Source organism: Penicillium verhagenii (assembly GCF_028828195.1).
Source record: "Penicillium verhagenii strain IBT 33310 chromosome Unknown utg000010l_segment0_segment0, whole genome shotgun sequence".
Lineage (NCBI taxonomy): Eukaryota > Fungi > Ascomycota > Eurotiomycetes > Eurotiales > Aspergillaceae > Penicillium > Penicillium verhagenii.
Window position 1 is genome coordinate 27,075 of NW_026643174.1, and position 26,937 is coordinate 54,011.

At 47.6% G+C, this 26,937-nt stretch overlaps 11 protein-coding genes across 11 annotated transcripts; 7 read left to right on the top strand and 4 right to left on the bottom strand.

Annotated features, from left to right (window-relative positions):
• Nucleotides 1-1,082: 1,082 nt before the first annotated feature.
• Nucleotides 1,083-3,590, top strand: N7466_009903 (uncharacterized protein; the record flags this gene model as incomplete). The annotated part of the gene is made up of 3 exons (XM_057169292.1): nucleotides 1,083-1,177; nucleotides 1,264-1,400; nucleotides 1,486-3,590. 3 exons carry the CDS (start codon nucleotides 1,083-1,085, stop codon nucleotides 3,588-3,590), a joined length of 2,337 nt encoding a protein of 778 aa, XP_057016683.1.
• A 1,934-nt stretch (nucleotides 3,591-5,524) lies between these two features.
• On the top strand, nucleotides 5,525-6,172 carry N7466_009904 (uncharacterized protein; the record flags this gene model as incomplete). Its single annotated transcript, XM_057169293.1, has 1 exon — nucleotides 5,525-6,172. The coding sequence occupies one exon, from the start codon at nucleotides 5,525-5,527 to the stop codon at nucleotides 6,170-6,172; it is 648 nt and encodes a 215-aa protein (XP_057016684.1).
• Nucleotides 6,173-6,536: 364 nt separating this feature from the next.
• On the bottom strand, nucleotides 6,537-7,978 carry N7466_009905 (uncharacterized protein; the record flags this gene model as incomplete). The annotated part of the gene is made up of 7 exons (XM_057169294.1): nucleotides 6,537-6,753; nucleotides 6,810-6,964; nucleotides 7,026-7,181; nucleotides 7,241-7,363; nucleotides 7,420-7,569; nucleotides 7,626-7,772; nucleotides 7,835-7,978. 7 exons carry the CDS (start codon nucleotides 7,976-7,978, stop codon nucleotides 6,537-6,539), a joined length of 1,092 nt encoding a protein of 363 aa, XP_057016685.1.
• Nucleotides 7,979-8,246: 268 nt separating this feature from the next.
• On the top strand, nucleotides 8,247-11,004 carry vp16 (tethering complex subunit VPS16; the record flags this gene model as incomplete). The annotated part of the gene is made up of 6 exons (XM_057169295.1): nucleotides 8,247-8,391; nucleotides 8,447-8,553; nucleotides 8,609-8,737; nucleotides 8,789-9,282; nucleotides 9,332-10,697; nucleotides 10,756-11,004. The coding sequence occupies 6 exons, from the start codon at nucleotides 8,247-8,249 to the stop codon at nucleotides 11,002-11,004; spliced, it is 2,490 nt and encodes an 829-aa protein (XP_057016686.1).
• A 29-nt stretch (nucleotides 11,005-11,033) lies between these two features.
• N7466_009907 (Alb1 domain-containing protein) lies at nucleotides 11,034-11,660 on the bottom strand (the record flags this gene model as incomplete). Its single annotated transcript, XM_057169296.1, has 3 exons — nucleotides 11,034-11,240; nucleotides 11,313-11,593; nucleotides 11,645-11,660. The coding sequence occupies 3 exons, from the start codon at nucleotides 11,658-11,660 to the stop codon at nucleotides 11,034-11,036; spliced, it is 504 nt and encodes a 167-aa protein (XP_057016687.1).
• A 257-nt stretch (nucleotides 11,661-11,917) lies between these two features.
• On the top strand, nucleotides 11,918-13,990 carry N7466_009908 (ubiquitin-specific protease UBP1; the record flags this gene model as incomplete). The annotated part of the gene is made up of 1 exon (XM_057169297.1): nucleotides 11,918-13,990. One exon carries the CDS (start codon nucleotides 11,918-11,920, stop codon nucleotides 13,988-13,990), a length of 2,073 nt encoding a protein of 690 aa, XP_057016688.1.
• Nucleotides 13,991-14,811: 821 nt separating this feature from the next.
• Nucleotides 14,812-16,969, bottom strand: N7466_009909 (uncharacterized protein; the record flags this gene model as incomplete). Its single annotated transcript, XM_057169298.1, has 3 exons — nucleotides 14,812-14,930; nucleotides 14,989-16,013; nucleotides 16,530-16,969. The coding sequence occupies 3 exons, from the start codon at nucleotides 16,967-16,969 to the stop codon at nucleotides 14,812-14,814; spliced, it is 1,584 nt and encodes a 527-aa protein (XP_057016689.1).
• Nucleotides 16,970-17,774: 805 nt separating this feature from the next.
• Nucleotides 17,775-19,380, top strand: N7466_009910 (Zn(II)2Cys6 transcription factor domain-containing protein; the record flags this gene model as incomplete). Its single annotated transcript, XM_057169299.1, has 2 exons — nucleotides 17,775-17,793; nucleotides 17,837-19,380. 2 exons carry the CDS (start codon nucleotides 17,775-17,777, stop codon nucleotides 19,378-19,380), a joined length of 1,563 nt encoding a protein of 520 aa, XP_057016690.1.
• Nucleotides 19,381-20,179: 799 nt separating this feature from the next.
• On the bottom strand, nucleotides 20,180-21,973 carry N7466_009911 (FHA domain protein; the record flags this gene model as incomplete). The annotated part of the gene is made up of 3 exons (XM_057169300.1): nucleotides 20,180-20,767; nucleotides 20,822-20,918; nucleotides 20,997-21,973. 3 exons carry the CDS (start codon nucleotides 21,971-21,973, stop codon nucleotides 20,180-20,182), a joined length of 1,662 nt encoding a protein of 553 aa, XP_057016691.1.
• Nucleotides 21,974-23,501: 1,528 nt separating this feature from the next.
• On the top strand, nucleotides 23,502-25,606 carry vac8 (protein anchor VAC8; the record flags this gene model as incomplete). Its single annotated transcript, XM_057169301.1, has 6 exons — nucleotides 23,502-23,669; nucleotides 23,791-23,911; nucleotides 23,976-24,089; nucleotides 24,151-24,396; nucleotides 24,458-25,207; nucleotides 25,275-25,606. 6 exons carry the CDS (start codon nucleotides 23,502-23,504, stop codon nucleotides 25,604-25,606), a joined length of 1,731 nt encoding a protein of 576 aa, XP_057016692.1.
• Nucleotides 25,607-26,138: 532 nt separating this feature from the next.
• On the top strand, nucleotides 26,139-26,852 carry N7466_009913 (exosome non-catalytic core subunit CSL4; the record flags this gene model as incomplete). Its single annotated transcript, XM_057169302.1, has 1 exon — nucleotides 26,139-26,852. The coding sequence occupies one exon, from the start codon at nucleotides 26,139-26,141 to the stop codon at nucleotides 26,850-26,852; it is 714 nt and encodes a 237-aa protein (XP_057016693.1).
• Between the last annotated feature and the right edge of the window lie 85 nt (nucleotides 26,853-26,937).

The window sequence follows — 26,937 nt, forward strand, 5'->3', positions numbered from 1 at the left end:
AAATTGAATTCAAGCACAAGAATTTATATGATTTATATTATAGAAATTGTTCAAGTGTATGAGGGATGGTAATGAGCTAGTAGAGATCTCATATCATAATAAAAACCCATGAAAAAGTCGAGCTGTTTAATAGGGATAGGATATTGCAATCAAGGCCAATAAGTAGACTACTAACTAGTACAAAGTATCTACTAGTACACCTCTCCATTCTTGACTGCCTAACACATTAGGACGGTGCCTATTCGATTTAAATGATTCTGGTTTTTTTTCCCCCTTGGAAACTAAAATGGCATACCTGTTTCATAACAGAAAATACAAGACGAAATTCCATACAGTGAATGTTACAAGTTGGTTACTGGGATTGCAGTATCAAGTACTTGACCGAGAAATCTGGCAGCTTCAGGCCGAAATAACTGCAGCTTGGGAATCTTTGGTATAAATGTCAAGTACTTGTACAACACAGATCAAAAAGAGGGGATACTTCTCTCATTGTTACAGCATGGTCAATCCCAAATATCTCAGAAAGAAAGAAAAAAGAAGAAAAGCAAAGAAATTATAAGGATTGAAAGGGTTGAAAGGGTTGAAAGGATATTACGGCTAAGGTATAGATCAGCTGGCCTTGACTTGTGCCTCCCTTTTCCGCACGTTCAAGAAAATCCTCCCAAAGCTTCCAAAGTCTTGTAATCCTCTTAACTCCTTTTATCTTCACATATTCTGGCCCTTTCGTTCTACTCTAAAACCTTCTCTCCTATTACAGCTTGTCAAGCATTTGTTCTTGGAAAGTGTCCGAACAAGTTGGTGGATCACAAGTCTCTTACCGATTCCCGGCTCCGCCCTGGCCTTGCCACAAAGTGGCTTACACCTTCTCCTCACTCACCTCATTTCCCGAAGAACAACCTCGTTCCACATCCCCTCCTACCAAAATCACTTCTCCTTTACTATCCTGCCACTTGGCTTTACCAAATTTTTACGATTGATATTGTCGCGTCCCTTGTCCTTACGATCCCCCCTTTTAGCCCAATGAGAGCATCATAAATCCTGTTAAAATACCCATCGCACACACCGCTCGAGATAGGGCCGTCATGGCGCGACGGTACGAAATCGATGAGCTATTATGGCTGCGCGAATCACCTCTGGTCATCAAACCCCCTGGCCTACCCCCCATTGAAGAATGGATGTGAGTCTATCCAACCCTCCCCACTTTGGGGCACATCCCGCACTTGTCCACGTCAAGAGTCCAAGACTAACCTGCCTTTCTTCCAGGCCTCAACCTGACACTACCACCCAGCGCAAACAACAAACCACCCGAGATCCTAATAACCCAAATGAACCCCCTACTACTACCACTCGACGAGGAAGCTTTTTTGAAGCTCGTCATATCGCCCGCGGCTCCAATTCAGGTGCGCTTGTGCCCACTGGTACTCTCCATCGCCTGTTCTCAATATCCACTGATCTAGTAACTAACTGATCCTCCAACTGATACAGAAGACATTATTCTTGGACCCCCGAAGACGGCCTTTGCATCGTCGCGCATCGGCGGTAAAGGATCCTTTGATTTGACAGATCGAACTGCGCGGCCAACTGACTCAGACGAGAAGAACGATCGGTTCAATTTCCGGGATCGATTTTTCAAGGAGAAGGATGCCCCAGAGAAAGACTTGGAACGCCGTGATGTAAAGCCGGGTCTAAACGGCCGGCGCGTGGACAAGGAAGATTGGAATGCTGGCCGCACACGTCGCACCTTCGGTCCCGAGGAGGGAGATCGCAAACCACGAAGGAACGGGGATTTCGATCGATGGGAAAACCGAGAGAATCCTCGAGACCTCAACACTGAACGAGTACCGCAAAACAAAGACCCACGCTTTGTGAAGAAAGACGTCACCACCCCGGGAAGAACCAAATATGATGGAAACTGGTTCCGCGACGAGCAGGCTCAGGATGGTGTCGAAGCTGATGATGATAAACAACCACTTCGCAATCGAGAATGGCGTCGTGACCGACATGGTGTAGACCGTGACTGGAACCGAGGTGGCAAGATGGAGCAGGAGCCGGAGTGGTTGGACAGCAATGAACGTGATGAGCCACGACGAGCACACACACAGGAAGAGTTTGAGCGCTGGAAAGTGGCCATGAAGGCTGGTTCTGGCGGTGCCGCGCAAAAGCCCACCTACGAAGAGAAGACGGAAGCTCACGTGGAACCTGATACTCCTCATCAGCAACAGCAACCGGAGTCTCGCCGCACTGACGGAGAGATCTTCAGCAACTCTGGCGCCCAGTATATGGGTGACAATTCGATGGAACGATTCTTTGGCATGCTAGGTGATCCCAAGCCGCCCACAGTCCAGGAAGTCAGCCCACCAGCCCCTGTTGCGATTGAATCGCCCACCAAGAAAGAAATCCCTAGCGGGAAGCCTGGGAAATCTTCTCGGTTCGCAGGACTATTCAGTCCTCTCCCTGACAGCCCTTCCAGAGGCCCCGAGCCTCATCCTGTTCCCCAGACCCAGTCTGCGGGTACACCTCTCAGTTCCCACAGTGATGCCGATCAGGAAGGTTTCCAGCGGATTCTTCAGATGCTGGGTGGTGGCGGTGGCCGATCAAATAACGGCACCCCTAACCAGGCCGATTCATCGCATGCATCGCGATCTTTGTCAATGGTTTCGGGAGAGCAGCCCCGTGGGCCCATGAACATGCCAACTCCAGCGGGGTTGCGCCGCGAATTCGCCAGCCCTCCACAGGAAAACCCAATGGCCCAATTTGCTGGTAAAGATCCTCACTCTCGTGATAGAGAGAACCTGCTCCGCCTAATGCAACAAGTTCGGGGTGGTCCTCCATCTGCTGGACATTTGCCTCAGTCTCCGAATGGCGGTCCACCACCTCCCCCTGGCCTGATGCAAGAAATGATGACCCGTCCCCCGCCTGGGTTGACCGCTCAGAAAACACCAACTTTCTTAGACGACCCGGCAATTGCCAACATGCAGCGACCGGATAGTGAGCAACTCCGGCGCCGAATGGCCAACGGACCTCCCATGGGATATTTCGATGATGGACATTACCCACACGTCCCTCAGAACCAAGGTCCCATGACTCCTGGGGGTTCTCGACACCCACAGGGCCCTCAACAGCAGCAGCAGCCCCCGATTCTCCAGCGACCACCGGGCTTGGAGCACATGCCTCCTCCCGGATGGACTGGCCAGCCTCCTCCCCCTCAGCAAGGTAATGGACCTATGGGTCCCCCGCCTGGAATTCCTGCCCCAAACCGCGGCATGCCCCCCAACTTCCCTCCTGGCATGATGCCAATGCCCAACACTCAGCCACCCATCAACGAACGACAAGGCTTTCCGCGTGGTCCTCCTCCCGGCATGATGCCCCCGCCTGGATACATGGGTGGTCCCCCACCACCCGGATTCCCCCCAATGCCACCTAACCCGGAGGTTATGATGGGACTTGGGCCTGGCCAAGGCCCATTTGGACCCGGCAACCCGGGACCCCAGGGTCCTCCTCCTTCCTCTCGTCACTTGCTTGAGATGTTTGGTCAGCCCAATGGTGGGGATATGCGAGGCGGCATGGTCGGTCCTGGTCACTTCCGGTAAATCGGAATCTGCGCAATATAACATCCATAAAGATGTTGTTCCCATTCTACCCAGCTTATCATCTACTGCTGACCTGGGGTTTGTGAATACATGCGGTCAGCATGGGACGCAAGATTCCTAAATTGGTTTTAACTCAGTCTGGTTACACGGCAACGTTGCATCTTCTCGAGATATCAAAGCACTATGTTCTTTTTTTAGTTTCATTTCCCTCTTATCTATCTTTTTTTTTCTTGTCTTCGCTGGTGTTCTTCTTTGATATCATGATGCCCACGCTCGCACCTGATTCATATTACCCCAATCTCGGCTCTAGCTTTTTTTTTGGCTGTGCCTTACTCTTATTTTGCTGCATATCTTGCCGGGGCTCAATTTTCCTTCCCCCCGCCTCCTCTGCTGTTGACCATTCTCGAAAGATGTGACCTGCTGTGTGCTTAGTTGAAGCTGAACCAATGAACACCGATGACTGGGTGAAACGATTTAAAGATCTAGTGGTTTGTGGATTGTGATGATCTTCCGGAAGCATAGCTTCTGCTGTTTTATTAGTAGCTACCGACTTTAGCGATAACCTGATATTGCAATCTATATTTCTACTAGATCACTCAAGTGCTGGCACTGTGCATACATCAATACGACCTATGTAGTAGATACTCTAGGATACCCCAGCATTGAAAAAAGTCGATGTTTCTCAACTTGAGTGCTTCAATGTCAACCGATTCTTTGTATAAAGGGATTCGCTTTGATCATGTGCATCTCATTTTGTATACGGGGTTGAAAGTACACACATGCATACATGTACATCTTCATTTGAATGTTGTGTCCAAGAACTATAGATCTATGAGATCTTACTAGCGGCCGATGAAGCCCGAAGGTATGTACAAACCATCTCTGCCAATTATTGTTCCCGGAAACTCTTGGTGGACCCTTAACCCGATTCTGATCACTGCGCATACTAGCCTCCAGAGAGATGCAGAGTCTAAGAAAGCGGCGTTATCCAATATCTACCTGATCACGAGCACATGAGCGAAAACTCGCGGCGATTACCCTGACCTTCTAATGTATTCTATTGACTTTCTCTCTAAGCTGATATTTTGCAGACATAAGACTATGTACTCCAAAGAACGAGCTCTTCAAGCAACCTGATGCCCCCAGGTGATAAAATCTAGGTCTCCTTTCGAGCCTGCTTAGATCATTGTCAAGGAATATCTCCAGTCGCCTGTGTCCTATCTAAAGAACTGGCCCTAATCTAGGGTTTTATTCACTCAATTCAGCCCATACTTGGTACATCCGTGAATAATTACTAGTAGACATAAACAATCCTAGGTCGTTCTTTCCCTTCCAAAATATTCAACCAAGGGCATATCTCATTTGGAGGTTTTTATTCTCTGGCCAGTGAAGCAAAGTGCCTCTGAGGACAAGCAGCGTATCTACCATCTGCTCGTCTGAAAATCGTGCCTGTCTGTATTGGACAGAAGTCCACGTGCCTTGATATATCAATCAGGCTCAACACTCTGCACGCGCCTCTCGTCTTGAAGATGAACAACTCACCTTCAAACTGGGGTTCCACCCCACCTTGCCAACCCCAGCTGCCTCTAGCTTACCCATGCTCATCTCATTCCATGGAATTGCGATCCCAGTCATGGGTGCCTTTCTCCACTGAGTCCTCCACTGCACCAAACATTTCGCTCTTCTCTGGAGTGATGCCTCATTCCAACAGTCGAAGAGGTAAGCCCTTGAACCCTCCCCCCAAACATTACCATTGGCTGATCTATCAAAACATCCCTGTTACTTGTATCATCTTCTCCTACTGTTCAGACCGAACTCCCATCCCAGAAAGCCCAGAAAGCCCAGAAGACAACGGGATGGGTAACTCTCCTCCCGACTCCGTGAACAGCTCTCCTTGTGCCCGACTCGGCGCCTCGAGCCAGATTTGGCCAAGAATGGACACTACTGGCCCCAGCAACATCTGGGGAGCCCGTACCAACGCCAGCGATTCCTGGTCCTTCGATATCTACGAAGACCCAGTCGACCGCGAATCACCTCGGCCCCAAAATCGAGACGCCCATGCTGAAAATGGAGAGGATAAGGAAAATATCTTCGCCACTGGCTCCGACTATGACTCTCCCGTCCGGCCTGAGCCTGAGCCTGAAAACGACCTCGCACGTCTCGCTACCCGCCAGCAGGATGCATTTGGCGTCCTCCCTTATTCCCAGGCTCTTATTGACATTGCTTTCCGTGAAGATGGAGTTTTGAGCCACCCTGCCAGTGATTCTCCCAGTGTTCCTACCCCCACTGAAACTTTGCGCCCTGCGATGCGTATCGAGGTACGCGAGGAAGAAGAAATAGACTCAGGAGAGGGCTTCATTGATTTGGAGGATACTCTGGAAAGTGGCCAGATTCGGGAAATTCAGCACCTGAGTGATGTTTTTGTCCGTGGTGTCGAAGACCGAATGGTTCATGGTCGCCATTATCCCATGCGTGACGATGGCAATATTCAAGGTCCGGCAAACGTCTTCATGGAGGCTCGCCGCATTACTCACTACCAGCGCCACCAGAGCCGCCGGGCAAACTTCGAGGCTGACGAATAGTCTCCGAGTTACTGACATGCTGATAATGACCAAGTGACTTTGGAGTTTTCTGACAAGCGACATTTCTGAGCGTATCGCGACTCATTTTTACGAGCCAGATTTCTTTGCATATTTATCTTGAGTGAAATCTTTGCCATGTATCTTTTTAGTTCACATCTTCGTTGGGCGGTTATCACATGTTTATTCAGATAAACCAGTTGCACCAAATTAGACAACTGACGGGAAAGATAGTTACCATTGAACGGGGGAAACAATCAAATAAGATTTAATGTTGGCTTCTTCTCTAAGCCTAGGGAGAAATTGATCTCAAACCACAAACAGTTATCATCAATTTCGAATCTATTCAACGATTCGTGGTCAATACTTATATCGGTGGCTCCAACTCGAGTACACCATCCAAAACTGAGTCCGGTGTCACTTCAGCTAGTACACGGGAGACTGTGACTAGATCACTTCCATATTGGAGGCTTCGATCATCACCGGGAGAGGCAACAATAATACGATGGCGAAATACCTTTCTAGCAGCCAATTCCACGATTGAAGGTGTGAGATAATCGATTCCATGTAACGGCGTCAGGAATCTGCAAGCCCGAGTTAATTGCGGTCAATTTTAACAGGCGATTCAATTACAACGTACTGTGCGAGTTGAGCGAATTGATTGTTTGCCCTTGCAGATATTCCACCAGCAACTGCGCGACTGAGACGCAAGAAAACAACAATATCTTGGATATACCGAACCACTTCAGCATTCATAGTTGTTGACTTGCTGGCTTCGCGGAGCTTTTGTATGACCTGTAAGATTGAAAAGTGAGATAGGTGGTCGTTGGCAAGTGATGCGGTAGATAATACTTACCATGTTGCTGACCTTTGCACTCATTTTCTGGGGGTATTTTGGGGTGTGGATCACAGAGGACGCAGACAGTTGGCCGTCAGAAAGCCAATCATTCTCCTCAAGGTAAATAAACCCATCTTCAGGCTCGTGGTAATGTGAGATGAACAACTGATCACGCTGTAGAAAATACATTAGAAAATCCTCACGGCTGATAATAAATTGAAACCACTACTAACCAGATGGGTCTTTAGCGGTGGATGTAGTTCAGCAGAGTCCCGCGCCACGAGGGGTACAAACAAGAAATCTGTAGGCGCATTGAGGATTCCGATTTCTGTCACCAACTGCCGGGTCCGCATTAACTGTAGTAGTCAGTATAATGAATAAGTTGGTTCGCAGTCAAATCGCCGGGTTTTACCTGTAACGATTGAACCTGAAAATCTTCGCTAGTCAAATTGAAGTTTTTGGCGATGATAATGTTCACCACATTTGGCTCATCAGCTATCATACTCGGGATCGGGGACTTGCTGCGGTCCCGATGTCCGCCAACATAGGAAAGATTGCTGGACTGTGATCATTAGTCAATCTTCAAAACTGTTTGTTCCCCTTGGCCGGACATCATACAGATCCGGTTTTTGCCCGAGAATATGACGGGCGGGCCAGGGTCTTGCGGGCATCCGTAGTAAGGATATCATTGTGAATTTCTTCGATGGAAGTCTCGGGCCCACATTCGAGAATAGAAAATGACAAATCAAATGTGTTGGAGCAGATCTGGGTTTTGCATTAGCATTTATATCACTCTTATCCTCTTTTGTTTTTGCAAGGTGTAATACAAGTGCTAGTTCTCTGCCAAGGTCATCAATCGAGTCGCCCGTGGTCTCAATCAAACAATGTTCATGGGCGGCGAGACATAGAAGGACAGCCACCTCGATATCGGACAATTGTCGTGCAACATCCTCAAGACTCATGTCATCCATTCTTGAACTCCATGGACTACCTGGTCCCTGCAGAAGTGACAGGATAAAGTAGTAGACAAGTGGAGACAAATAGGTGCGGACTTGAACATATGACCCGTTTGATGCCTGAGTGCCTTAATAATTAGCCACCAACAGCTCTCCTAAAGAAGACTAGCGCGAACCCCCGGGATCAAGCTGCGGTTTCACTCAATCCGTCACCAACATTGACACGGGGATACGGGTGTATGGTCTTTCCAGGGCCATCGTCTGTGATAATTAGTGTCTCGAAATGGCACCTTCAAACCCTCTCGCCAACTGGGAGAAGGTCGGCGACAGCTTTTATCGCAAAATCCCTGTATATGACGCCATATTCGATGAGGAGGTTGAACTAGAGAACTACATCGTCTCGGGCGCGCCGTACGGTGGAGCTATCGGTATGGCTTCTCTTTGACTTAGAAGAGCACCCAGCTAAACTAGAGATTCGTCTAGCGCTTTATCGCGACGAGAGCAAGCCCATTAGGCTGCGGGATTCACAGGCTTCCCGGTCGAGTATCGATGTTTATTCCTGCTCTGGAAAGCAAATCAATCGAATCAATGTGTGTTTAAATAAGACCACTTCGGTAAACTCTTAAAGCTGACTGTTATGTTAAGTGGGAACAAGCCACCATCCGCGGGATCGGCTGGTCCGACAAAGAGGAGCTATTAGTCGTTGCTGAAGATGGCACTGTTCGCCGCTATTTCGGTTTGGATGGCGACTTCACTTCTTTTTCTCTTGGAAACGTGAGATGACCTTTGAAGCTGGCTCCTTGAACTTGAACTAATCAAAACTAGGGCGCCGAAGAATATGGCGTGAGAGAGTGTCAATTCTGGTCATCCGGTCTTGTGGCATTGCTGTCCAATAACCAGCTCATTGCAGTCTCGAAATATGATGAACCCCGACCCAAGCTTCTAGCTCCTTGTCCGGAAGGTGAAGTCTCATCATGGGCATTGATCCCACCCGCCCAAACCCTTTCACGCTCCGTGGAGGTCTTGCTCGCTGTTGATAAGACGGTCTATTTGATCGACTCTACAGAGGCCGAAGATAAGATTCTGCAAGATGGTCCATTCAAACATGTTAGCGTCTCACCAATGGGGCAGTTTGTGGCACTTTTCACCGGAGAAGGCAAATTGTGGGTTGTCAGTAATGACTTCCAGAGCAAGCTTAGCGAATATGATTCAAAGTCTAGAGTGCCCCCTAGTACCGTGAAATGGTGTGGGGATGACGCAGTCATTCTGGCTTGGGAAGATGAGATTCATCTTGTTGGTCCCAGTGGTGCTTCATCCAAGTAGGTGACCCTTTTTTACATTGGTGATGATGATTAACCTTTGATATAGATACTACTATGATGGCCGTGTGCATGTCATACCCGAGTTTGACGGAGTTCGTCTGCTCACAAATGATACCTGCGAATTTTTGCATAAAGTCCACGCCGTCACGGAGGAAATATTCCGACTTGGTTCTGGCGCGCCTGCCTCGGTGCTCCTCGATTCCGTGGACCAATTGGAAAAGAAGTCCCCGAAAGCCGATGAAAACATTCAGCGTATTCGCTCAAGTCTTCCTGCAGCGGTTGACACTTGCATCAAAGCTGCAGGTCATGAATTCGATGCTTACTGGCAGAAACGTTTACTGAAGGCAGCATCATTTGGCAAATCAGTTCTCGAACTTTACAACAGTGATGAATTCGTTGAGATGACTGAAAAATTGAGAGTTTTGACGGCATTGAGGGATTATCAAATCGGCTTGCCAATATCATATGAACAATATCTGCGTCTCACTCCAGAGGGGCTCATTGAGCGCCTAATCAGCCGTCATGAGTATCTTCTTGCTATCAGAGTTTCAGAATATCTCCAGATTCCTGCAGACCGGATCTATGTCCACTGGGCAAGCCAAAAGGTCCGGGTTTCTACGGTGGATGATGAGGCTGTATGCAAGCTCATTGTCCAAAAACTGGAAGGAAAACCAGGTATCTCTTTCGAAATCATTGCACAAACAGCCTACGATGAAGGGCGATCGCACCTGGCTACGCAGCTATTGAACCACGAACCAAGGGCTGGCAAACAAGTCCCACTACTATTGAACATGGAGGAAGATGAACTTGCTTTGGACAAGGCTATTGAAAGTGGAGATGATGACTTAGTGAATTATGTTCTTCTGCACCTCAAGAGTACAATTCCCTTGGCAAGCTTCTTCCGAATGATCAATTCTCGTCCCATGGCATCTGCACTTGTTGAAACTGCAGCCCGAGATGAAGACCCCGAGCTTCTGAAGGATCTATACTACCAAGATGATCGTCCCATCGATGGATCAAATGCACTATTGTCAGAAGCCTTGCGCGAATCAGACCCCCAACGTCAGACGGAGAAACTCGCGCTTGCATCGCGTCTGCTATCAGACTCGAAGGATCCCACAGTGCTCTTACAACAAAAACTGATTTCCGAGGCATCTCAGCTCCTCAAAGCACAGGAATCATTGGATAAGGATCTTGCAGACCATTCAGAGTTCTTGGGTCTCAGTTTGAACGAAACAGTTTACAGGCTTTTCCGGGCTGGCTACGGAAAACGGGCACACAAGATGCAGAGCGAATTTAAGATGCCTGAGAAGACCTACTGGTGGTTGCGCCTTCGAGCCCTGGTGGCAAAACGTGACTGGGGTGAGCTGGAAGAGATTGGCAGGAGCAAAAAGTCCCCAATCGGATGGGAGGTAAGATTTTCTAATCATGGAGTTGCTTTGGATAAATGCTGACACCAGATAACAACAGCCTTTCTATAACGAGATCCTTGGCGCCGGAAACACAAAGCTTGCTTCGTTATTCGTCCCTAAATGCACAAATTTACCAGTCCCCGACCGAATTGAAATGTGGATCAAGTGTGGAATGATCGTTAAGGCGGGAGAAGAGGCACACAAGGCCAAGGACGTGAACACTCTCGAACTCCTTCGGACCAAGGCGTCCGGTCCTGCAATTACGGAAATCGAGCGCATGATCAACCAACTCCGGCCGAGGAAATAAATTTCCTTATACTAATAGATCGGCATTGTTCAAGTGATCTGATCATCTTCATCAACGGTCGCAGGATCCTCCACCATATCGGCCTCATGAGAAGCAGCAAAGGGGTTGGGTTTGGACTTTGTGGGCGCAGTATCTTCAGCCATGGAATCATTATCATCTTCATCGTCTTCATCGTCCTGCTGGAGAGCAGCGAAAGCTGATTTTGAAGCTTTCTTGTTCAACTCTTCCCATTCACCCTGAAATGAGGAATACATTGTTAGCATGTCGATATTCAAGGTAGACGGGGTAATTTCAGTAGAAATACATACACTTCGAGCTCTAACAGCCTTTCCGCGAACGATACTTTTGGCCTTCTTAATTTGCAACTGGTCTGAGACTGCCTCCGCTCGGTCCATGCCCTTCTGCTGTCTCAAACGCTGCGACCTGGACATCTTCTTCTGTGCCTGTCTCTTCTGAATACCGGAACTGCGACGCTCGGCCAAGACGGAAGGACGTTCAGCGGCTGGCGATTCAGCTCGAGGGGCAGCAACCAGAGACTTGTCTACCGGCGAAGCCGCTCGCCTTGCGGCACGAGTGTTGTTTACTCTAGCTGAGGGATAAGTTAGACATGTTGAAATCCAAGTAATCCAGTGCAACTCACGTTTACTTTTAGCCATGGTGGGAGATGTTTAGAGTTAAAAAAAAATATGTGTGGAGACTTTCCTATCGATAAAGGAAAATTTCGCGGAGAGCGCGATGAACCCAAAGCGCAGCCCCGGATTGAAAATCAAAACGTTTGTATACTTTCTTTCTCCACCCTCTCACTCTGAGACAATACCTTGGCCCTCTCGCCCTTGTCCCTCGGAAATTTACGACCCATGCTCCACAGGCCTTCCTCCTCCTGCTGCGGCTCATTTGATTCCTCTTTAACGCCATGAATGCCCGCCGGGAGGGCGCTAACATCTTCTCGACTGGCCCCATCCATTACGCAAGCCCGAATAGCCACGATGATACCACTCTCACTTTGCTACAGAAAAACGAAACCTTAGCCTATGCTCTCCTTGCTCTTCTCTCGGTCTACCTTCTCCTCGATCATTTCGGCTTCGCTCCGGTCTCATTAATACGCATCGCCTGGAACGTGCTTGTTTTCGCGACCCCGTCTTGGGTCATCGTCGCGTTAGATACTCGCATGTCGCCATCCGAATCCTCTCCCTCCAGACCCACGCCGATGACTTTTCAAGCCAAAAATGAAGCTATGCAGCGAATTTGTGGCCTTGACAACAACTCATTTCCATTGATTACTCGTTCGCGATCCTTATCGGGTCTCGGAAACGCCCTCCTGGGCAACAGCAACGATGCGATACCCCCGGGACTAGGAAATTGGGACAACTCTTGCTACCAGAATAGCATCATTCAAGGGCTAGCTTCTTTGAAGACTCTTGCCACTTTTCTGGGGCGAAATATCGATTCTCTAGGGGAGAAAGGGTCATTTTCTACACACCAGGCACTCAAAGAAATAATCGACCATCTAAATAGTGCATCCAATTATGGACATAAGCTATGGATTCCCTCGGACTTGAAATCCATGAGCAGCTGGCAACAACAAGATGCGCAAGAATATTTCTCCAAATTGGTGGACCAAATCGATATCGAAATCCAACAAGCATCGCGTGGACAGACAAGGAATATGGGGCTAAAGATGGTTGGTCGAGAGGAAAACATCCTCAAGGATATCTGCGATGACAACCAAGAGACCGAGGAGGACGTGATCCAGAAAGCTTCCCTCCGCAATCCACTGGAAGGCTTGCTTGCTCAACGAGTAGGCTGCATGCAATGTGGTTGGACCGAGGGGCTGTCGCTCATTCCATTCAACTGCCTTACCGTGCCACTCGGTGAGAACTTTGAGTATGACGTACGCGACTGTTTGGATCAGTACATGACATTAGAACCCATTGAGGGGGTGGAGTGTGCCAAATGTACATTGCTGCGCGCACAGGGTCAACTCCAGAATCTCCTCGGTGGCATGACCCATGACGAGAGTTCACCCGATAGCAGCTTACAGACACCAGGCTTATCTGATGCTTTAAGGATCTCCGCACAAGAACGGCTTGATTCTGTACAGACTGCCCTTGATGAAGATGATTTCGCCGATAAGACACTGACCAGCAAGTGTCGTATCCCGTCCAAAAATCGAGTGTCCACTACCAAATCCCGACAAGCAGTTATCGCGCGCGCGCCACAGTGCCTGGCTGTCCACGTCAATCGAAGTCTCTTCGATGAGATGACTGGAATGCTGAAGAAGAACCATGCGGCTGTCAAATTCCCGAGGCATATGGATTTGAATCATTGGTGCCTTGGTACTCAGGCTGGGAAGTCTGAGAATTCACTAGAGCAATGGGAGACAAATCCCTCTGAATCCATGCTCCCCTCGCCTGGTCAGGCGGTATCGCTGCCCAGTAGACACTATGAGCTTCGGGCTATCATCACTCATTATGGTCGACACGAGAACGGACATTACATCTGTTACCGCAAGTATCCGACTTGTGTATTTCCAGCCCCTATCCCAGATGAGGTTCTCCAAGCAGAGGGTGATAAGGAAAAACCCGAACGCTGGTACCGACTGAGTGACGACGATGTGCAAATGGTCAGCGAAGGCCACGTGATGTCTCAGGGTGGTGTTTTCATGCTTTTTTATGAAGCGATTGAGGGCCCGCTCCCAGCACAACACAAGGCCGAGGTTGAAATGCCAGAATGTGTCCCTGATGACACAGTTGAGTCATTTTCCAACTCTACCATGTCTGAAAACATGTCCGTTACGACAACCATCACTGACGACGATTACGATACATCACGCGCAACTAGTATATCAACTCCTGACCATCCTTCTTTACATACGGATGATATAAAAGAGGCCTTTCCACCACTTGAGGCCTCGAATACAGTTTATCTCGAATCTGAAAACTCAACGGACAGCCTCGCATCACCCTCTATGATTACCGCATCATGAAGTGTCCTACATTTCCATTCCTGTCTTATATGATACGTGAATTTTCAGACTTGTGACTTGCCTCGCATCCTTGGCCCGTGTCTCTCCCAGTACACATCAAATCATCCTATGGCGATTATTTTACCGTTGCGGAATTATCTGGCTACGGCTCTTGATGATACAAGATGCTTGCTTTACTCTGTTTGTCCCGTCTAAAGCCACCTTGTACATACCACGGCCTCTGGTGACGCAAATCTAACCCCGGATGTTTCTTTGCAAATGAGATGAAAATGAAACCATATCAACATGGGCTCATTCTTATTCTATAACATTCAGAGCATGAGTGCCAGAATCAAAGGAAGGAAGCAAGGGGAAATGTGCAATATACCAGTATGAGAAACTACAGTAACTTGGTTCTCATAAACGCAGTGTAAGAAAATAATATCATTTATCAATTTATTTAACTCATAACTCAAGTTCAGTGCTTGTTTCCTGTCCACAAATTCACCTGGTATCTATACATGTAGAAAATAAAAAATAATCCACATGTGCATATCATTAACCTTGGGAACGGACGAATCCATTTAACCCTCCTTATCCACGCTCGCCATTCACATGCAAGTCGTACCAGTTGACCTGAGCCACGACCATAAATAACATTTGAAGCCTTATTCGTCAACATTCACATTAGTATCTTGAAAGTATTTCGTGGACCGACTATACAGCATATTGATTCTCCGAAGTAGAATTATCAGATTGAACTGCCTTTGGTCGATCTAAACGTGATATTAGAAAGGGCTTATTATATGTGTTTTTGTCAGGTTTGAGCACTAACCTAAGGCTCATATGCGCTCGTAGTACGAGTGTATATCATGAATAAGTACCTCGACTTGCTGCAGCTCAGGCATTGTCTCCGGTGCGACAACATTGAAGTTTAAAGGGTTGAATGCATGTTGTTCTTCTAGATCTTCTTAGTCAATGGGACCATGTGCGTTATTTCCTGACCAACATGTACTCACCCTTAGGGAAAATGGCTTCGAAATGCCTCAGGAATGTATAATTTATCTTTTCGCTTTGATCCAGCTCCAGACGATATAAGGAGTCGGGGCCGATCAAGGCTGTAAAGTAGATAGCAAGAGGGAATCTCCAGCTCGGCGTAAGCTCCTGTAGAATCTCTTCAATGGCCTTTGATCTCTCTGCCATCTCGTGATCATCTAACGGTGTATATTCGAGTGGCCAAACCTTTTGGCGAAGGCGATTGACTTCCTTAGCCCAGTCCGGCTTTCCATTTTTTACTGGAAGTCTATAAATCTCGCGAAAATCAGGCTGTAGACGGCGTAGTCGACCACTTTCAAAAAGACATTGGGCGGATATTATTTCGCATTTGCCCTTAATTTTAAGTTGGCCTTGTGAAAGATACTCTCCGTAATAATACTCGCATTTTCGCATTCTTCCAAGGTATTCCAGGTTGTCGCAGGGTTCGTGGGTGTCATATTCCGAGAAATTTTCGATCAATTCCAAGTCGCGCATGAATGTGCCCTGAGGAAAGAGTGCTGTGTCGATGACAAAAAGCTTGATATCTCTGAGATGTGATCTATCTCCGAGACTCAAATGTCGGTAGTAGATGTACTGGATTGCAAAGAGCAAAGAGCTGGTCCACGACACAAAGTTGTCTGGGGTATCTTTTCCCCACCATCGTAAATGCTGGTTCAGTGCTCGAGCGACGTTTGTTTGCTTGTTATTATTCAAATTAAAGAAGATATCCTCCGCAGATGAAGTCTCCTTTTGTTTGGCTGACTCGGAGCGAACCCATGTGTCGTTTGTTTCGCCATCGGATTTCGGGGAGGCGATGCGAAAGAGATAACGAGGGATATCATCTAGCGCCGTTGTTGCGAAGCCGCTACCCTCTTGAGGATTAAAGAGCAGCTGCTCTGAGTCGGGGTGATTGTCAAAGTCGGAGTTCGACAAGGAAGTATTTCGCAAACCGTCGGTTATATGATCCATTATGAGGATGGTCGTGGTTTTGCTGTTGGGTTTCGATAGACTATATAGCAAATAGTTATGGATATCTGGCAAATATTATCTCGTAAAGACTTTAATAAAATTGCAGCCCAAAACTTGAAGGAAATGTAAGGATGATGAGGAGATGAACATTTGAAGGGAAGATGGGGGGGTTTTTATGCCTTGCCAGAGCACAGCCCAACGTTGGAACTCTAGGCAACTCTAGGCTCCAGAGCTATACAACCTTCTCCATATAGATGTATAGATTGGTTTCGCAGTACAGTCAAAGTATAGTTGTTCTACGGTATGTCAATCTTTATCCTATTTACGTGTGAGAGTAGAAATAATCAGAGAGGTGCAAAACGACATCTGGAATGAATTTCAATGAACAATTTGAAACAAAAGCCAGAAAATCCAGAAAATCCAGAAAATAAAACGCAAGCGCAAAGACCAAGTTCAAGTTCCAGTCCTTCAAGCAAAAACATCCCGATCCTTGCAATGAGGGCAGTTACAAGCGATGCGATAAAAGTTCAAATCCCTCCACATTCTCTTCAAGTACTCGTAGGACTCAATTGAATGATTGACCGTTGGCCGGTACTTCTTGTGAAGCTCCCTGGCCCTCAAGGCCATCTCATCAGCATAGTAATCGTCGATCCCTGTAAGTCTGAACATGCCAACAGTTGTAACGACAATAAGAAGAAAGTCTCGCAGTACATCACGAGCCAAGTGGCATTCAAGGGCGAGAACGAGGTCATCTAGGTAAACATTTACACGGTTGACACGCTCCCTGAAGCACAAAGAGGTCTGGGTGCCGAGGTTGGTTCGGTCACCAGGGATTTCGAGCATGTTTTCGAGGGTTCGCATGTCACTTCTGATACCTTGGACGATCATCTCGTATGCATGAGTTTTCTTCTTGAGGAATTTAAGGTCTCGGTAGCTGTTGAGATTGTTCACGACCTCTGTCCGCTGGCTATAGAAGTCGACTGCGAGGGAATTCATGGTGTGGCTTGTAAGGCTGTAAGGCTGTTTGGATTTTTCTTTTTTTTTTTCAAGACTCCGGGATTTTAGCTGATGTTGAATTTGATGCTGGGCCTCTTTTTTTTTTTTTCTTTTGGAGAGAATGTGAGAGATGGATAGGGCTGGGGACAAGGTCAAGTATTTATGATCAACGTTCCTGCATTTTCAATCTTTGATGTTTGAATCCAAGGTTGAAAACTCTACATATAGATAGGCCTTACTATTCATAGATTGTGAATGAAAGCTAATATCTTTCTTCTTAATCGAATCTTCAAGAATTCATTATAGGCGGGGCTTGATCGAAAATGCAAGTATATGATTAGCCTAGTGCAACAAAGAGAGTGAACTTGGACCTTCAAATATTGGATCAGAGAGACTCGAAACTGTGGACGGCATTGTATCCAAGATTCGTCAGAAGGCTTGGGATTCGACATCTGCAACATTGAAAACTTGGAATATTTTCTTTGTCTCACATCACATTTGAAGAGACACAATGGATTCTGGAACAAGTATATTCCGGTATAGCCAATGGCCTCGGGAACGTCTTACAGCCTTCAGATGTTGGGAACAACTTCATTCACAAATGACGCCCTCAAATTACTCCCTATTAAAATCTAGGGGCCCACTTAGCTACATACCCCTTTGTTGAATTCAGCCACGTCACGTCACGATTGACCTTTCACATATGCATGATTTTTTATTCTTGGACCATGTGTAAGACTGGCTGCGATAGGCATGGGCTCCGATACTCCGCCAAGCCGTCGGGTCGGCGGTTCCAAATCCAGATATGGCTGCCAGACTTGCAAGTAGGTACAGTCCTAACCCTCACTCATCACTAACGCTAACAAGCCACTAGAATTCGAAGAGTCAAATGTGGCGAGGAGAAGCCCTTATGTCTTCGATGCGTCAAGACCGGGCGCAAATGTGAATATGGGGTCACTGATCTATCTTACTCTGCATCTTCTACCTTATATACACGCCCCCCTAGCTACAGTTTGGCCGAGTCACCAAACAAAGGCTGCGGGGAGCGCCGTGCCTTTGAATACTATGTCCAAAATGTATCCAAGGGACTTGCCGCTGGGATGAACCTCGATTTCTGGACCAAAGTGGCCCCTCAAATTTGTCGCTCCGAGCCTGCTGTGTGGGATGCCATCATCTCGATTAGCGTCTTGTACGAACATCCTGACCAGTGCCTGGATTTTCCGCTCTTGAGGATCCACCAGGGAAAGAATCACAGCCTCAATCATACCCAGCGAGATGCCTTGACGTGGTACTCCCGCGCCATATCCAACGTCCACTCCCAGATTGTGCGCGGTAAAGCAGATCCGTATATCGCGCTGATTAGCTGTGTGCTATTCATCTGTGTCGAGGCCATTCAGGGACGCGCGGTCGAAGCTCTCCAGCTCTACGAGCAAGGCGTGAATTTGATTCTTACCTTGCGTCATCAAGTTGCTGCTGGCGCACTTTCCCTCCCCAGATCCTTATTTCTAGATAACACTATCATCCCGTTATTCTTGAGGCTGGGTGCCATCTCCCTGACTATATCGGTGGTTCAAGTCAGCGAGATTTTCAACCTTGCCGACCAGAACTTGAACACCGAGTTCACCTCTCTTGATGCTGCAAGAACGGCGATCTCGGTTGTATTCGCTGAGGTCACTCTCCTCGAGCGAGAGGCGATGCCGATTCGCAGAGCTCCTATTGGGGAGTTTGTCGCGGGGCCGGAAATGCTTGCCAAGCAGCGAATGCTCAAAACGAAACTGGATCAGTGGCTGCTTGCTTACACAAATCTCTGCAAATCTGGTGTCCCGGCTGAGCCGGTGATGTTGGCGTTCCATGCTGCTGCTTCCATATACATTTCGACGTGTTTGACGCAGCAGCAATTAATCTACGATGATTACATCGATGACTTTGCCATTATTGTTGAGAATGCAGGCCTGGCTTTTGCAACTTCGGGGGGATCAGCACCATTCACTTTCGAAATGGGCTTGGGCCTCCCGTTATTCCTGACAGCAATCAAGTGCCGTGATTCAAGTCTGCGGCGGAAGGCTTTGGAATTGCTACGCCAGGCACCGCCTGTTCAAGCGTTTTTCCCTTGTACCCCTCAAGCTTTGCTGGCAGAGAAGTGCATGGAATTGGAAGAACATTACAGCCAGCTCATGGTATCTATGCATGGGTCTACTAATGCTGGTGAATACTCTACTATTATTCCTGAAGAGGCTCGTATATGTTATCATGATGTTTTCCGACCTCCGGATACGGGCTCTCCGGGCGGTATGGGAGGAGACTTTGGTGGGGATAATTCTGGCTCGAATGTGATCTTGGAAGTCTTTCGAAATCACTTTGATCCGGTTAGCAACAGATGGTGTATGATATCTCAATGTGTACCGCTATAATGCATGGATTTTGCTGGGGAGTAATGCTACATAGTTGATTGTGGGGTCATTCTTGTCCCCATACTACTTATCCCTTATCCCCCGCTTCTATTGAATGCTGTGGGGCCGTAACATTGAACCTTGGCCAAATCCAAGCATCGAAAGGCTTAAGCTTCTATTCTCTCTCTGATATCTCTCTTTTTATATATATATATATATTTAGAGATTTATTCTCTTTGATATCAACAAAATTTGAAGGAGGAGACAGCACTTACTTCTTGCCTCTGAGATAGCTATCGTAATTCAAGTACAGGACAAGCATTAGAAGGAAACTCGTGATTATCATGTTAGCGGGGTATCAGAGAAGGCACGTGCCGAGTGTTTCTTAAATCTAGTCTGTTTATTTCTAGAAAAGATGCCTGAATATTGCGGATGGTTGAAAGCCCGAGACTCCAGACGTCGATATTCTGAGTAAAAGCAAACATGGACAAAATCAATCAATGAAAGTTCCTCGTTCTTTTGATATCCAGGGGTTATGAGTTTGAGCTGCAAGAGGGGTATAAAAAAGGCCGGATGAGGGGGGGGGGGGGGGGGAACAAAGAGAAAAACAAAAAAAACCCCCAGATTGCCATGAGAAAAATGTCAAATTAGACGAAAAAAGATGATATGACCGCAGTTGAAAGACGTAGATGCATCCAAACAAACCGCTAATATTTATGGTTTCAACATAGAAAACGAAAACGTGTTAAAGATGCATTATGGCCATATATCGCAGGATATGGATCATGAATATTTCTTCACTCCCAAGCTAGAAACCCCGTTATTGCATTCCTGCGCGACCGTCAAAGGCGAGGGGACCTGAATCATTTCGAGGCGTTAAGGGATTGTCGTCGGATGTCTCGGAGCGGACTGGAGTATCTGCCCGAAGATGAGAGATGGGAACGTTGAGAGGTTGTGTAGGTTGCCAGCCTGGTATATTGGTGGCACTACGCGAGAGGTCATCGTGACTCCCATTAGGAGCGGGGGAGTCCGTGCTTCGACTATCTTCCGTATCCACGTCTGGCCTCTGCCCATTCAAATGCAAATTCTCCACATCGGTGACCAGGTCTGGCTCTTCGGGAATGATGTCTTGTTGGTGCGTATCGATGACTAGGGAGGTATTGGCGGGGGATTGTGTCTCGGAACGAGGTTCAGGGGCGATTTCTCCAGCAATGGCTGGTGTGTCCTTTTCCTCCTTCTTTTCAGGTTCATAGTCGTTCGAGTCATCAACTTCAGCGCTCAGGTCTGTAAATGCGCGACAATTGGGGCATTGAAACATTGGGTAATCGGGAGAATGGAGCAGACGACTGATGCATTTATAATGCCAGACATGAGCACACGCCGCCATGAAGAGACACTGGTATGGCCGCTGGATAAGATGTTAGAAATAGTCGGGATCCATAGGAAATAAAAGATGGCTCACCAGAACCGAGCCCAGACAAATCGAGCATTCCCGACAGCCAGCATAATCAGCAGTTTCACCCTTGCCCAGGTTGTTAATGAGGCTCTCCGTGTTTTTACTGTTGGATATATTAGTGTGGGTAGCTTAAAGACAAAAGGAAAAGAAAAGAAAAAAGGGTAGAGGGGAGAGATCATACTTGAATTCGTTAGGTTGTTGCTGCCATGAGCGATTACATTCAATACGAATGCGCACACATCGGAAAATCATTTCCTCGCCGCCCCGGAAATCAATACCCAATTGCACAATGTCACCGTCCTTGATGGTATAAAGACGGGACTGCATATTAGGCTGACTTAAGCGCATGTGATTCAAAAAGGTACCCGACGAGCTGCCCACATCCTTGACATGCCACTGACCATTGACATACATGAACTCACAATGCTTGCGACTGACAACCTTGGATTTGAAGCCGACGGGGGCATCTGAGGGCTCGGTGGGGTTGGGGATAGGAATGCCATCTCGTTCAGAATAGCGACCGACTCGAATGACACAGCTCTCGGATGGTAAGGTGCGGGCGACGGGCACAAAGGGTAAAGAGGGTCGTGAATTTTGATAGGTATCCTGATAAGGGAAGAATCGAATGGTGGCTCTTTGTTTTGGGGTGGCTGGTGATTGCGCATCGAGAGTTGTGATGGGCAGATCTGGTGCCTCGCTCGCGGTGGGAGGTTCTGGGGATGGGGTGGTCGCTGGGGGTGGAACGGGGGCAGTTTGTAGCTGGGACAGGGCCTCTGGGACGGTAGTGCGACCGAGCCGTGGTGCCCGACCTGAGACGGCGGAGACACTTCGAAGTCGAGCCATTCCCGAAGCGTTGGGGTCTGGAGGAGCAGAATCGACTGAGACTTGACTATCGGGACGGGAAGTAGGAGAGGGCGCAGAAGTGTATCGGGATAGTGAGTGATCGTCAGGACATGAAGTGGAGGTCCCCTGGCTTTGAGGGAAATCGCTGGAAGTTGGCGATAACCAGGGGATTCGACTACTCAAAGAATTGCGGGCCCGTTGCCCAGTGGGGGAAGATAGATTTTGGGTGTAAGCGCGTAGTTGGCTAAGACGACGGAGACGCCCCGGGCGAGGAGAGTCTGACACCGTGGAGGCGGTGGCAGTAGATGCAGACATGTTTCTTTCTGTTGCTTTCTTTTTCCCTTCTTTCTTTACTTCTTTTTTTTTTCCCTATGAAAGGGGAAGAGACAAGGCTTTTTCTTTTGTTCTCCAAGAATCTCCAAGAATCTCACGCAGAACACTCCAGATCTCAAGAGAGAGTAGCCGAGTACGTCAGAGTGAGATCGGCAACTGGACTAAGAAGCGGCTCAAAAAAAGGGTTTTCTTGCTTTCTTTTTCTGATTTTTTACCACATGTTGAAGTTGAAAGTAGAGAGAGTTGAAGAGGCAAAATGCGCCAGGTACGAAATCTAAAAGGAAATTGATGATATAACCAAAGGATTGAACGGAACCAAGGGAAAAACGACTAGACCCACGGGAATCTGTTAAATATAGAGAAAATAAGAGATCGAATGGGCCCATTTGCCTCATGTGAACTAGTTGAACCACTAAGGACCTATCGCTGATACTTGCTATGTCATTTGCCTTTTTCTCGAATTTGATTTTTGCGGGGAAAAGAAATACTAGTAAGAGAGAAAAAAAGGAGAGAGTGACTCGGACCATCGTTACCACTGCTGGTTTAGCTTGGAAAATGGGGGTTTTTGTTCTTTTTTTTTTTTTTTTTTTTTTGCAATTTTTCTTTTTTTTCTCTCTTTTTTCCCTCCTAAATCCCTTCGCCATCTGATGGATACAGAGAGAGAAATAGATAATGAATATCTTTCTGTAACATCAATGTCTCCATATCATGACTTTGCCAGGTGATCCATTTCACATCACATGAAACGTCATTTCTAAGGCTGCACGGACCCGGAACTTCCAAGAATCACTCTAGAGATAGTAGTAAAGATATTCAAAAATTAAAAGACTTTAAGAATCTATTCTTTTATTCTGTTTAAAAGAATAAGAATATAGAATAAATAATGAAAAAATAATAATAATAAAATAATTGCATTGTTATACTTGACAACCGAGGTGACTACTAGTGACAGTACTCTATGGCCACGATGTGTCAAGCTGAAGCTTCCGTTATCTAAAAGATCAGAGCAAGTCATCTTTGGAAGATTGTATATATACATTTTGCTTTTAACCAAGATTATATGTATAAGAAAGTAAGGAAATAAAAGATAGATTTAATTTTTTTAATTTTTTTTTTACATATTCACAAATTGATTGAAAATAAAATAAAAAAAGATCAGATTAAAAAAGATTCTCATAGTAAAAGAGAGCTACATACTTTCGAGTCGCACGTTTGATGGTCCCGGTTTCCCTTGAGCACGGGTGGGGGAAACACTAGTGAGCTCCTGCAACCTTTCGTCCTTTCCATCCCTTCCCTTGAATCCCCGATTATCTCTTCCCCCCCTTTCTATTCTCAGAAATCAAACGTACGTTCGTCACGCGCCTGTGTTCCCCCCGCCCCGAAGGGAAAAAAAAGCTTGCGCATGCTTCAAGCCTTACCAGCCTCCCGTCTTTCCCACAATTTATCGACTTCACCCTTCACCTTCATCGCATATACTTTCACGCCCTGATGCGGGCCTGTTGAAGGAGGCATGAGTGGATTCGCTACCACTTGTCTGTCGTGCCTGTCGGCCGTCGACCGATGGTGTCATATTACCGCCTGTCTCGGGGCTGGTCGTTCCCGAGAAGACATCTATGAAACAACCTTAGCAGATAATGAACGAGAAGCTGTCTCCGATCTTTTAGGCTACTTGGAAAATGTATGTCCATTCGTGCCTCGATACAATCCCTCTCCGATCCATAACTTGCGGTCGGCAAATCCTGGTCACTGCCGTTACATGAGCTGAGCTAACCCGTGCCTCTTTTCCCCCCCTTGTACAGCGCGCCGAAACCGATTTCTTCTCAGGAGAGCCGCTGCGAGCTTTAAGCACTCTCGTATATTCCGACAACATTGATCTTCAGCGAAGCGCAAGTTTAACCTTCGCCGAAATCACCGAACGAGGTGCGTGATGACGCAAAATGACCCTGATGATGCAATACCTAACCTCTATATTCGATTTGGGCAGATGTTCGAGAGGTAGATCGCGATACTTTGGATCCCATTCTATTCTTGCTGCAAAGCTCCGATCTAGAGGTCCAGCGAGCTGCCAGTGCAGCGCTGGGAAACCTTGCCGTCAATGGTCGGTGTTCTAATTCCTCACCAATGCACGTGTCCATCGAAAAACTAACCCTCCGATCCAGGTGAGAACAAGGTCTTGATCGTCGCCCTTGGGGGGCTGGCCCCTCTGATCCGCCAAATGATGTCGCCAAACGTCGAGGTCCAGTGCAATGCCGTCGGTTGTATCACAAATCTGGCCACCCACGAGGAGAACAAGGCCAAGATCGCTCGATCCGGTGCCCTGGGTCCTCTCATCCGACTGGCCAAGTCCAAGGATATGCGCGTTCAACGGAACGCCACTGGAGCTCTGCTCAATATGACCCATTCCGGTAGGCAATCCTTTTTTTTCTTCTTCTGAGAGGGACCGATCGCTAACCTGACCCCCCTTAGACGATAACCGACAACAACTCGTCAACGCCGGCGCCATTCCTGTTCTCGTTCACCTCCTCTCCTCTCCCGATGTTGACGTCCAATACTACTGTACAACCGCACTTAGCAACATTGCTGTCGACTCGACCAATCGCAAGCGACTAGCCCAAACCGAGTCCCGTCTGGTCCAATCATTGGTCCATTTGATGGACTCATCCACCCCCAAGGTTCAATGCCAAGCCGCTCTCGCTCTACGCAATCTGGCTTCCGATGAGAAATATCAGCTGGAGATTGTTCGGGCCAAGGGACTCGCCCCCCTCCTTCGACTGCTTCAATCATCCTATCTCCCGTTGATTCTCTCGGCCGTTGCTTGTATCCGCAACATCTCTATCCACCCGCTCAACGAGTCCCCGATCATCGAAGCTGGTTTCCTGAAGCCCTTGGTGGACTTGCTCGGGACTACTGACAATGAGGAGATTCAGTGCCATGCCATCTCCACCCTGCGTAACCTTGCTGCTAGCTCTGATCGCAACAAGGAGCTTGTCCTGCAGGCTGGTGCCGTGCAGAAATGCAAAGACTTGGTCCTCCGCGTTCCCCTGACCGTCCAATCCGAAATGACCGCTGCAATCGCTGTGCTGGCCCTCAGCGATGACCTCAAAATTCACCTCCTCAACTTGGGCGTCTTTGATGTCTTGATCCCATTGACCAACTCTGAGAGTGTCGAGGTGCAAGGAAACAGTGCAGCTGCTTTGGGCAATCTTTCTTCTAAAGGTATGTAAACCGATTTTTCCTTCTTGGTCTCATCTGTTTTCTTTGTATTCATTACTGACCAACCTAGTGGGTGATTATTCAATCTTCGTTCGTAACTGGACAGACCCGCACGGCGGTATCCACGGTTATCTCCAGCGATTCCTAGCAAGCGGAGATCCAACTTTCCAGCATATCGCTATTTGGACTCTTCTTCAGTTGCTGGAATCCGAAGATAAGAAGCTCATCGGGTACATTTCCAAGTCAGAGGACATTGTACAAATGGTAAAGTCAATCTCTGACAAGAACATCGAATCTGATGAAGAAGATATGGATGATGGCGAGGGAGAAGTGATTGCACTTGCACGACGATGCTTGGAGTTGTTGGGTGCTGGTCCCAAGCAGACTTTGGTTGAAGCATAGGGTACATTTTCTCCTACTTTTATTCTTCTTGTTTCTAACGTATTGCAAATCCCTCATTTTCGTTGTTCAGTCATTCAACTCTTATGTCACTCCCCGCAACTATTCCCTGGGTGTTAGTCTGGGCATTGAATTCTTGGAAATTCAGTTTTTTTCTTTTCTTTTCTTTTTTTTTTTTTTGCTTTTGACAGCGGGCATTTGGAGTGCTGAGGGCCGTTTTTCTTCTACTGTTTCCATGTTTTATGATATTTTATTTTGGGTCGGTGCTATCGTGTCTTCTGTGTTGTTACGCATACACCGTGTATTAATGCTAGATGTGGGATTTTCATAATTGAATCGTCTCAACTTTCAAGCATGGAGGTCATGTTAGTATTCGTATGTCCTGCATGTTCTATAGTACATGCACGCAGTTCCAAGTGAGTCCCGAGCGGGTCCTGCGGGGAAACCTACTTCCGGGCCCCGGCCATAGCTCTCAAAAAAAATCACTTCCGCTTGAACTTCCCCCCATCAAAACTTACAAGCTTCCATCAACATAATGGCAACACCAATCTCACCCGTGGCAATCCCAGGCCAGCGCCTAGGGTCTGCTTCCATTTACACCGCAGGTCCCGGAACACACATTCAACAATCCAATATCTATGCCTCCATTGCTGGTCCCGTCATCGTGGATAATGCCGAACCCAAGACAGAAACAAAGCCAACCATTCGAGTCTCAAGGGTCGTTCCAGCCACAAGTCGAGCTGCCTCAACGCCAAACAAGCCCAAAGATCGATACAATACCCTCCCCGCAGTGGATTCAATCGTCTTGGCCCGTGTCACTCGCGTTCAAAAGCGACAGGCTACCGTCTCTATCCTCGTTGTCCTGGACGATGTCTCGCAAGACCCCTCACAGAATACCTCCGACAATGACAACGTTGCCTCCATCTTGACCTCTGCTGCCAATCCCGAGAACCACAGTAGCACCGACGAGCTGCGCTTCCAGGCTATCATTCGCAAGGAGGACGTCCGCGCTGTTGAAAAGGACCGCGTCGTTATGGATGAGATGTTCCGCGTTGGTGATATCGTGCGTGGCTCGGTCATTTCTCAGGGTGATCAGAGTTTCTATTATATCACTACTGCTCGCAATGATCTCGGTATCGTCATGGCTCGCAGCGACTCGGGAAATATGATGTTCCCCGTCAGCTGGAAGGAGATGCGTGACCCTGTTACCGGTGTTAGTGAGCAAAGAAAGGTTGCGCGCCCGTACTAAGTGCTGCTTAGTCTGGCCCAGCCCGTTTTTTTTTTATGACTATTGAGGACTCCGATTCCTTACCCTTCGAGTTGTGATGGACGGC